Raw genomic sequence first — 12,442 nt, forward strand, 5'->3', positions numbered from 1 at the left:
AAATTTTATATATATATATATATATATATATATATATATATATATTTTTTTTTTTTGTAGTAGCAAAGAAGTGGAAAGTGAATAGATGCCCATCAATTGGGGAATGGCTGAAGAAATTGTGGTATATAAAGGTAATGAAATATTATTGTTGTATAAAAAAATGATGAACAAGCTGATTTTAGAAAAGCCTGGAAAGATTAACATGAACTGATGCTGAGTGAAACAAGCAGAACCAGGACTACATTCTACACAATAACAGCAAGAATGTGAGATGATCAGCTATGAAACACTTGGTTCTTCTCAGTGGTTTAGTGATCCAAAGCAACAATAATGGACTTTGGACAGAAAATGCCATCTGCATCCACAAAAAAGAACTAAGGAGACAATGTAAACCAATATATGCTATGTTCACTTCTTTTTTCTATTTTTTTTTTTAATTTTTCCCAGGTTTTTCCCTTTTGCTGATTTTTCTCTACTAATATGATTCATAAAACAATATATATTAAAAATAAATAAATTTATGAGAATGAAAATAAGATTATGATGTTCTTTAGATAATGAAACAGATTTCTCATCTGTTAAATACTTAGAATTGATATTAGTAGATGATTCCCATTGCATCAGAAGATTATTCTAATGTATTTAGCCAAAAGGACTCAGATAGATGAGTTAAAATGAGATTCATCTGAGTTTAAAATATAAATCCATGGTGATTTCTATTTTCAAAGTACACTTTATTATTCACATTACTTTTTAGCACACAAAAATATTTTAAGGCTGCCTTTTCTGAAGTTAGGTAATTTCTTTTTTATACTCTAAAACACTGAATAATAAAATAAAACTAGACAGTGATCAGTTTCTCATATATTATGATAATTATCTCTAACGTAAGACATACTTCTGTCTCTAAACCATGTATCTGTTAGCAGACTGGAAGCATGTTATTTTCAATGAATGAATATTAGAAAAATAAGAAAAATGAGTAACTCACAAATGGAAAATCTGTAACATAGGCTTCACACATCGTTATTTCAGGTGGTTTGTATACTATTCTTGTGTAGATAATCATGACATTGGAAAACTCAGCTGCAAAACCTAGTTGAATCTGAACACCAGATTTAAAATCAAGACACATACTTTCTGGAAGTTCTGAAAAAAAAGTATATATTTAAGTTATTATTTTAAAAGTTAAATTAAAAGAGTTTTAATAAAATTTCTAGGCAATACAAAACACACATACTTCATCTATTAATTACACTTTGAGCTCCTCAGTTAAATTAACCACTTCTCCAGTGGAAGGAACCATGTTCGATTGTCTTTCTGACTCTTATGGTGGCTAGCATGTAGATGTTCAAGAATATTTGTTGATGTAATGCTCAATGATGCCCATTACATGTTTTGATACTTTTATTAATGATACAATTATTTGTTAAGTCATGCAATACCCATTTTCATGTGGATATAGCTACAATATTTATGTGACATTTTATATTCCAAATGTACCTAAATATTAATTTATTAACAGGAGATCTAAATTTTATTTAAGATTATTCTATTTAGTGACAGTATATTATGGGTGTTCAGCTAACTTCCAATTATCCATGATAATAGATTTGTATATAGTACAGACACTTTGAAGAGTCCCAAAATTGCTTTAGCTTCTTACACCAAATCTCACAGTACTACCAACATAGAATGAATTAGAATATAGTATAGATGGAGAAGAATCTAAATAGTGTATTAGCTTGATAATTATCTCCTCAATATGAAGATCTGACCATATTATACAACAATTACAATATACTCATTTTACTTATGATGTTAATCTCTTTGTCCAAAGACATATTGAAATTAGAGGCAAAACGGAGCCTGATTCAATTCTGTGTTCTTCATTTTAAGGTTAAAGTACTTTTGTAATAAATTTGGAAGAAATAATAACAATTGAGAAAAACTCTATATTGTCATCTTAATAAATTTCTAGAAAAATCTTAACAAAATAAAATTTACTGTACCATGTGCTTTGGCCCATTGTAAATTTCGCACCAATGATTCTGGAGAACATAATGTTTGTTGTATGGGATCAGTAAGTGCCCTCTTTTCAGATAAACTGCTTCGGATCTCTAAGGCCTGTTTGCCTTTGGTTAGGTGACATTTTCCCATATCTAAAAAAGATGATACATTCATATATACATATGTATAAGCATATATACTTATATATTGTGAGCATACAAGATTCAGACAATGATCTTTTACTAATGATCATATCAATATGTCTATTTTTCTTGCTTTCAATTATCTTCCTCTAATTTCTATAAATTATCTTTCTATACATTTCTCTCTCTCTCCCTCAAGGCTGATCATCTGGGAGTTGGGTGAGAATACTTATATGATGAACAATATTATAAAATACAGTTTTTATTTTGCAAATAAATAATGTAGGCAACATTGAGATCTTAGTTCAAGGTAGAAGTAGGTTGATTTCTCAGGATTGTTTCCAAACCCAAAATTCAATATAATTTTTGAAAGGATCAGTTAACTATGCCAAATAGTTAATCTTATACAGTTTCAAAATAAAATACTCATCTACCATGATCTACTTTGAAGCATATTAATTCCAATGCATTATTCTATTCGCTAAGTAAAAATAACAGTATTTATGGTCTCTTCATTTTATGATATTTTTTATGTTTATCTTATGTTGTGTTTTATATTCTTTTCTACATTGCTGATGAATTTTGTAAAATAACCTGAGCAGACTGAAACATGATTCTTAATCCAAAATATGAAAACAAACAAAATTAGTGGATTCAAGGTAATTTTAAAAGAATAGTGACAATGATAAAGAAAGTTGTCCAAATTTTTAAATGCTGGGCAAGTCTTTAAATTTTTTTTGTAGTTCTTAGTAGAAATGAAGTATATATAAAACAGTTTTTAAAGGTCTCCTTTAAAAGAATCTTTGTTGGTCTAAGAAAAACGATGATCTGTTTGACCAAAGATAAAGTACACAATTATTCCTTTCAGAAACCAGTAGCCCTTAAATTTTTTTTTATTGATATCTTTTGTTTTTAATACCACTTCTGAACATGTTCTTCCACCCTTTCCCCAGTGAGCCCTCCTTATAAAAGAGAATTTTGTTGTAGAAATAGAGAGGAAGAAGCAGTTTAGCAAAATTAACTAACATATCAACTGAGTTTGATAATATATGCAAAGAAGAGAAGAAATTTTCTTATCTCTTTTTTGGTTTAATTCATTTGCACAGTTGTAGCCTTTGTGTAAAGTTTTTTTCCTGTTTCTTTCTAATTTTACTCTGCATCAGTTACTAAGTATTCCCATACATCTTTGAAGACTATATAAATCATTCTTTAAGATACAGTAATATCCTGTTGCATTCTTTTTATCTTTTCTTTTTAAAAAATTCTCTTTACACAAAAAAAAATCTGAATTGAATAAATACTAAATAAAAGGAGCATTTCAATATATAGGACAAAGAGAGAATCGAGCATAAAACTACAAATCTCTATTCTTTTAAAAGTTTACAATAAATTCAACCTATAACTTTCATAGCTGTCCTGCTAATTTATGATTCCTTCTGGATTTCCCTATATTTCTTCAGTTCATTTGGAGAGGGAACCCCTATTCCTAACTCCCTTCCACTCGTCACTCACTATCCCACTTCCACAATGAAAAAAGAAAACCAAAACCCTGTATATGCATATCAGCCTTTTTCTCAAAATATATCTACAAAAACTTTCCTTATCCCTAAAATTTAGAAATCATGTAGTTTAATCTCCTTATTTTACTCATATTCTTATATGGGATAACAGATTCAAACAGTTCTATACTGAATAAATGGCAGATAATTTCAGAAGGAAGCACTCACAGTGGTGGGTCCTGGGAGAAATCTGCTGCAGAAGGTGTTATTTGAGCTGAATCTTGAAGGAACCCAGGAAAACCAGGGAGAAGAGATGAAAAGGAAGAGAATTTCAGATATGAGAAGCTAGTGAAAAGGCAGTTAGGTGGCACAGTGAATAGAGCACTGGACTTGGAATCAGAAAGACTTATTTTCATGAGTTCAAATGTGGCCTCAAACACTTAATAGCTGTGGGACTCTGCATGAGTCATTTAATTCTGTATGCCTCAATTTCCTCATCTGTAAATAAGTTGGTGAAGAAAAGGATAAGTCCTTCCAGTATCTTTACCAAGAAAACCCCAGATGAGGTTATGGAGTGTTGAACATGACTGAAAAAAATTACTTAACAAAAGTAAAAAGGCATGAAGTTGGGAAATAAAGAAAACATATATTGGAATCATAGAATTTTAGAGTTTAGATATAGAGTTTAGATAAATTTCAAGAGAAATTACATAATAAACACTATCTCTAAACTCTAATAATCCCAAATACAGGGAGAGGAGAATTATAAAAACAGGGACCTGGAAAAATAGCTTTCCCTTAGACTTTCATTTGTACCTTCTGCAACTTCATCCAGTAACACAGTAATTTTCTTGTCTTCTAATAATCGATCTTTTAAGAACTTCATGAAGATTCCATTTGCTAATCCAGAATGTTGGATTTCAAAAGCTTCTGCTCCTTGGCATCTTCAAAACAGTAATAAGAACCAAATATTTATAACAAAGTAAAGAGATTTTCCTAACTAATTGATAGATTTAGTCGTCTAATTTCTATTTGGGAAAGTACTAGCAATATACCTTCTTGATTCTGAAGTTACTATTCAGAGAAGTAGTATACAACTACTGGATAAATTTGTGACTAGGGGAAACTAAGGAGCAAATTTACTTATTATATCTGCAAATCTCTAATTCTTTAATTTTTTAAAAAAGAGATCATTTCTAAAAGAATTCTTAACAGTTATAAATAGGAAGTCAAAAATAAAATGCATTAAGAATTATTTTTATAAAATAAGACATTTCTGAAACAAATATTAAATTTTCTTACGTTGCATATCCAAAAACAATATTAGCAGTGACTCTCAAAGCATCCAAGATTGGAATAGTATCGTCGTAGTCATTTCTAGAATAAAAGCAATAGACATGGAAATAAGATGGGGAGGGGGAAATGCCTTAAAACCAGTTAAAATAATGTTAACAAAACTATTATATCATGACTATATTTAATATGTATTTATTGAGTTGAAAAAAGATACAGAAATAGGTTAGAATAATGGTTCTCAAATTATATTATCTAATGGTCACATTTCTTTCACTTCCCCTCCCCCAAAGAAATGAGGCATAATTTACATGAAGGTAAGAAGAAAAACAGAGTTAATAATACTCTTCTTTCTTTAGATGAGAATAAAAGTATAACTGGAGATGATAAATAGTTATGACTCTCTGTTGATTAAATAACAGACAATTCTCTTGGGAAGGGGGAACAAAAGTAGAGAATGTGAGAATTTCCTACACTTAAAGAATTCTCATCATCAAAGTACCACTTAGACCCAATTTGTATTTCTCCTAAATTTCTATCAAAAGATAAACTACAATCTGAAATGAACTAAAAGAAAATTCACAAAGCCTAGTGGAAAGAACACTGAATTTGGATTTAGAGAGTCAAGGTTTGAAGTCTTGCTCTGTAATTTACCTTTTTAAGCCTTAATTTCCTTACATGTAAAATGAAGGTGACGGGCCACATTATCTCTCTTCAAGCTTTAAATTCTATAACCTATTGCCCTACTGTCACACATTTAAACAAAACATATAACAATAAAAATGGATCTAATTATCATCAGACTAGTTTGTTAAAAAGTACTAACCATATTCAAAATATCTATATCAGTTCTGTTAACAAAGAAATTGAACTGAACCAGAAAACTTTGAAAAGAATACAGAAGTGAGTGAAGTTGGAATCAGGAAATTTAATTTATTATTCTATAAGGCACTGATATGAGCTCCACCTCCACTACCCAATCATTAGCAAGAACTATTTCCATTATATGGGAATAATTTTACAATCTGTGATATATAAATGCAGGTAAAATCTACTTCACCATGGTGACTAGTTTCATGAATTTAGGTTGCAGAGAACAATTATTTCCATAGCAACAGTGTTATAAATGAAAGATACTTTCTTGGACAATCAAAATTTGGAAAGTAAAAGCTTAAGATTAGTTTTTACAGTGACTTGAGAGTAAAATAAAGTTGGGGTAGATTGAACAGGAACATCTGGATAAACTAACAGACCTAAGATGTGGAGAGAACTGAAGTCATTAAAAAATTTGAGGTTGGCAGCCACCTGAATCACATACACACACACACACACACACACACACACACACACACACACACACACGCGAAGTGAAATAGAGACAATAAAAATAACTTTTTTGATGAAATATAATTTCTATCTAAATAAAGTTAATCAGTGATCTAAAATCCTTTAACTGAAGTGACTACATGCTAAATTAAAGATAATATTTTCTTTTATTATACATATATACATATAATTTTATTTTTAGTTTTAACAAAGATGTAATATATCTATTTAAATAAGAATAACTTCTCATTTCATTTAATGCTCATCATTCTGATTTTTGTAGATTTAATCTCAGAAACTAACATTTTGTTAATCTGAATTTACTCACTATTTAACAAAGAATAAAAACTTTACCTTTTCCGACACATATCCAACAAGAACACATTGAGTCCAGTCTCTTTTTCTTGCATCAATTTAAGTATACTTTGCACACACAGGCAATTTGCAGACCTATATGGATTTGGAGCATTCACAGGAACCATAAAACTATTCCCATAGTTTTCATAGCCATGTCCTGCATAATATAATAAGCCTGAGAGAACAAATAAACCCACAGAGAAATTTTAAAATCTGAACATTCATGTTTTAGAAAATGAAATTTGTTCATTTGATGTTAATACAAACAAAATTCAGAAAATAAAATGCATGAGAATGAATACTCATAAAGATATGAAAATAAATCATGTAATAAAATGAATAATTTGCTTCATACCTAAAATCCAATTGCAAAAACAACAAATGCTAACTAAAATGAGTTTAATTATTTTAAAACAAAGTTCAAGTACGGTATTTGAAAAATTATGGAAACTTATGTATGTAGGAACTATAGAGAGGAGTACAAAATAAAACATATTATTATTGCCCTCTGACATTTTGTAATCTAGTCTGGGAGATAAGAACATATACACACAGTAGGATATGATGAAATGCCATCAAGAGATAGATGGGTGCTTAATAAACAACTGGTCCTAAAACAGTTGTTTTACAAACAAGAATAATGAACTTCCTCTAATGTACACAATAGCACACAACTAAGGAAATTAGTCCCAAATAAACTGTCAAAATTGTTGTCTAAACTAGTTTATTTTATTTTAAGCTGATTTTAAAAAAGTTTTTTTACTTATATTTTATATTTCTGACATCATCATAGTTATCCAAAGTATTCCTCTTTTCTCCCTCTCCCAGAAATCCATTTTATATAACAATATTTTTAAAGAAAAGAGTCAATCCAATTAATGAATACAATGAAAAGATCTCAAAACACACATGTGTTTTGTATAACCACTATTAACTTCCCATCTCCACAGAGAGGGTAGATGGATTCTCTCATCTTTTTTTCCTTTGAGTTCTACTCTGATTTCTTTAATATTGTTAGTTCACTTTTGACCTTTTGGTCTGTGGTAGTTCTTTTAATTTATATTGTTGTGGTTACTGTGTGTATTGTTTTCTTGGCTCTGCTTCCTTCATTCTGAATCAGTTCACAAAAAAAAAAATCTTTCCATGCTTCTTTGTATATGTAACAGATATAATTTCTTATATTAGAGTAATATTCCATTACATTCATGTACCAACATTTTTTAACCATTCCCCAATTGATAAGCATCTACTTTATTCCAATTCTTAGCTATTGCAAAAAGTGTTGCTATAAATGTTTTAGAGTATATTAATGACTTCCTTGGAATTAAGCTCAGTATCAGTCTCTGGTTCAAAGGGTATGGGTCTCACAATGTTGCATCATTTCACAGTTCCACCAAGAGTCTATTAGTGTACCTATCTTTCTGCAATATCTCCAATACTATCACCATTTAAAATTATTTTTGCCAATTTTCAGGGTATGAGGTGAAACCTCAGGATTGTTTTGATTTTCATTCCTGTTATTATTAATGATTTGGAGTGTTTATTCATATAATTGTGAATACATTTTATTTCTTTTGAGAATTTTGTTCATATCTTTTGACCATATCATGGCTATCCATACATATACATGTATATGTATAATACACTCACATATTATGGTAATGGTTATTAGTCATACAAGTATATTTATGCAGACATATATATGTGTGTATCTAGATGGATAGATAGTAACCAGATACCCTTATCAGAGAAATTTGATATGAAATTTTGTCCCATCAACCACTTTTCTTATTCTAGATAAATTAATATTGTTTATGCAGAAGCTTTTCAATTTCAAGTCATCTATTTTATCTTTTATAATTGTATTTCTTATTTTTTAAACTATGATATGATTGCAGAATGAAAAAAATTGGGTACAAAAAGCAAAAGGATAGAGTACTAAAAGTCATGGGATTAATACTTTAATTAAAACTTGCTTCTACTTTTTTTAAAACAATTTTAATTTACCCCCAAGTACAATAGCATAAAGTATGTTATTAATATAAATGAATTAGTTCTATTTTTAGAAGTATATAAAATATCATTAGAAAATTTGTTTATATTTATTAGTTTCTACAAATGGTTTTTTAGCATAATGTATTTCTAACTGTCTAAAAGACATTTTCATCTAAATTCATAATCTATGCTTCCAAATCTATTCTTTTCCCTGACTTCCATATGTCAATAGCATCATTTTACTACCAGTCACTGATGCTTATAGCCTAAAGATAGTTTTTCTTCTTCTTCTACTTTAAAAGAGATTATAATTTAACATGTATTGGTCATCCTGCCATCTGGGGGAGGGAATGGGGGGAAGGAAGGGGAAAATTGCAACAAAGGGTTTGGCAATTGTTAATGCTGTAAAATTACCCATGGTAACTTGTAAATAAAAAGCTATTAATAAAAAAAAGATTATAATATAAGAGCAAAAACCTTGTTTTATTTTAACTATGGAGATCTAGCACAGTTATATATAATAAATTAGAAGTTAAAAAGACTTGTTGAATATGAAACAAAAATCACTATTTTAGGAAGATGAATAAGTTTCATTTACAAAGGAACTTTAGAGGTCCTCAAGTTTTAGCCCATAAAAAAAGCTCTACTATAATAAATGTGTGCTGACTTGCCACTTGACAGACGGTTATCCTACCTTTGTTTGAAGACTTCCAATGAGAGGAAATCTACTCTATTACCATGATTTCATTTTCTGGAAGCCATTAGGAAGTTTTTCTTTAAGTAAGCAAGATGCAAAGGGTTGGGGTAGATAATTAGAAAATGACTCTTTGTTGGGACCCTTTGATACTTCATACCTCTCACTCTGGTGTGGGTATGCCAAGTGACATCTTAGGAAGACAACTCTTGATTAGATCTCAGTGAGAGGGACTTCTTCAAATTGAATTATTTGGTTTTCAAGGAAAAGAAATGAACGTTTATTAAGCAGCATAAAGTGCTTAGCGCAATACCTGGCAATGCTAAGTATTTTAGTAATATGATCTCATTTGATCCTCACAACAATACTGGAAGATAGATGCTATCATTATTATTATTATTATTATTCTCATTTTATAGTTAAAGAAATCAAGGCATACAGTGTTACCTGACTTGCCTTGAGTAACATAGTAACATAGTAAAGTATCTGAGGCCAAAGGTGCACTCAAGTCTTCCTTAATCCAGGCCAGTGTATTGTTATCACTTACTTGCTTCCAGGCTGATCACTTATGGTCTATCGAGAAATCCTTTATGTGTTTTATTTACATTTGTTTATTAGTTCCTTAAAAGTCTCTAGTATCTTTTGCATATTCTATGTGAAATAAGTGTCCTATATTCAGTAGCACATTACCTTGAAATCTTGTAATGGAGCTGGGGACTCTGTTACCCATTACTATGCTAATCCAAACAATGAATTATGCATAAAAATATATTCTGTTAGACTGTGAAGTTTGGGTGGCAAAAATACACTAAACGAGCTAAAGAGATCTTTTTGTTTAGTATTTAAATCTGGCCCTGGTCTATGACATGCCAGAATTTGGTAGTCCTAGGCTACAGCATATAAATTCATTAAGCCTAAATTTCCCTTTTTGTAACTTTTCCCATTTTGACCTCTGAGATTAAAAAGAACAAACCTATTCCTCCCACATGGCAGACAGTGTTTTTATCCCCCATCTCAGACTTTTCTTTACTATTTTTGTTTCCTTGCTCCAGAGACTTTCTAGTTTATCAATGTCCTTCCTTAGATATGGTGCTCCAAATATTAGAAATGTGCTAGTCTAACCTGTTGTCAGGGAGCAGTTAGGAAGTTGTTCCTATATTTTAGATCTTCAGGCTTGAAGTGTAAGGTATAAACCTTAACTGGGTTTTCCTTATCTACTATTCAGAGACTCATTCTTTTCCTTTTATGTTGAAGCAGAGAACTGTTAAATTAGTTCACAGATATTTTAGAACTATCCTAAAGTCTTTATGGAGGTGAAAACAAATATCTAAGTAAATTACATATTTTAATGTATACTGGCAATAATTTTTATAAGGAAATTATCAGTATATTTTACATAGTTATGGGTAAAAGAAATAAATATGGTTCAAAGTAAGAGGAACCAAGTTTTAATTAAGGCACATCAATCACATTAATCTTACCTCTCTAAATTTTTTTACTCTTAACATATGGTAACAATCCAATAACTTTTTTTTTTTTTTTGGTAACTGATTTCATCAAGCTATGTAATCATTCTCTACTAATTGTGCTCTTAAATTAGCATTTAAGTAAGTGAATAATTTATAAAATAGATTTTGATAGTTTGTTTTGGACTGATATGACACTGGATAAATTTGGGGAATTCGATTTCATTGCCAGGATTCTTGTGCAACAACTGTTTGTGCTAGCAAACAGTTTATGCTTCTATTTTGGGGATGACGAGGTCAGTTAAATTTCAAGAAGTCAAAGATAAGAGATGTAAAACATGGTAACTGAAATAGAATAAAATGCTGATATAATTTATTCATTAAATATAGACCTGGGTTCAAGACCTAGCTTGTAATATAAAAGTTGGATGACCCTGGGCAAATTACCTAATTTTTCAGTGCTCTACATGGTGCTATGCATTGACAGAGAAAGAAAATTTTCTATATCAATGAAGCCACAAGTCCAAGCCCAGTTCCTATATATTCATTACCTCTAATAGCCTATTATGTGTGTAGAATAAAAAAAATTGGTTCATTTGTGAAAATCTGAAATGTATAAAAACATGAATTTTATAGAAAATTGAAACTTCAAATTATAGCCAATTTCTTCAAACTAGTTACCACTGGCTAAAAAGTTTGTCCATTTATCCTTCAGAATGTCTTATGAAAAAGGATAGACATTCTTTCCCCTCTCACCTAAATCACTTGCAGTAGATGGTATCTTCATCATTCACCCAGATCAAACATCATAGATTTAGGTTTATAGAAGATGAAAAATAGAGAGCTAAGACTTGACTCAAAATCTGACTTCAAACCCACTGTAATTATCTCCAAGAATCCAATTTTTACCACCAATAAGCCATTCTGTCTGATTAATATTCATAATTTGAATTTTATAAGCAACTGTGTATTTTCTTTATTTTACAATTGAGGAAATTGAAACTTGTGCCTGTGGCTAATATACTAGAATAGAAGAATAAAGATGGTCTTTTGAACTTACAGAATGAAAAGTCCAAGACTATATGGCTGTGAGAGATGAATTTAGACTTCATATCAGGTATTCATATCAACTACATCATATTCTCTGATGTTTGTTTAGCACAGTAATTTTTATAATTACACAGGACTCAAGAATATCCAGTCAATGAAGATACAAAATCTATAGAACTTTAAAAAAAATTTGTATAAAATTAAAAAGTATATAGTGGTACCTCAGTATGTGTTGTTAATTAGTTTCAGAAGGTACAATGAGTAGCAAAAAGGATAAGTACTAAAACAATTTTTTTCATAACAAGTACATCTATAATCTACAGCCTAACGACCCTACCCCCATTCCCCAAAGGGGTAAATGGGGCTTCCAACTGTGGAGAAATCAGCCAGTTCAGCAAGGTCACTTCCCTTTTTGACCCAACTCACTTCCTGAGGAAGCACAACTTTTATATTCTCTCCCCATCCCACTTGGTCCAGCTTCTTTGGGGAGGGGGGGGCCTGCATGAGGAGGCAGAAGCTATGGTTCTGTGCCCTCTGCCACAGGGGTCTCAGAGCTGCCAGGAGTCCTGGATCCTACATTCCTGCTGTCTCCACTTGGGCTCTTACCAC

General features: G+C 30.5%; 1 protein-coding gene across 2 annotated transcripts in view; it reads right to left on the reverse strand.

Moving 5' to 3' along the window:
• Window positions 1-12,442, reverse strand: part of MALT1 (MALT1 paracaspase) — a 91,961-nt gene that overhangs the window by 5,539 nt on the left and 73,980 nt on the right. For both annotated transcript variants that reach the window (XM_051969569.1, XM_051969568.1), the window contains 5 exons: window positions 6,626-6,803; window positions 4,955-5,029; window positions 4,469-4,596; window positions 2,013-2,162; window positions 992-1,149 (listed from right to left, as the gene is read on the reverse strand). In XM_051969569.1, the coding sequence (XP_051825529.1) occupies window positions 992-1,149; window positions 2,013-2,162; window positions 4,469-4,596; window positions 4,955-5,029; window positions 6,626-6,803 (689 nt within the window). The remainder of the gene's footprint in view (window positions 1-991; window positions 1,150-2,012; window positions 2,163-4,468; window positions 4,597-4,954; window positions 5,030-6,625; window positions 6,804-12,442) is intronic.

The sequence above is a fragment of the Antechinus flavipes genome, chromosome 1, assembly GCF_016432865.1.
Source record: "Antechinus flavipes isolate AdamAnt ecotype Samford, QLD, Australia chromosome 1, AdamAnt_v2, whole genome shotgun sequence".
Classification (NCBI taxonomy): domain Eukaryota; kingdom Metazoa; phylum Chordata; class Mammalia; order Dasyuromorphia; family Dasyuridae; genus Antechinus; species Antechinus flavipes.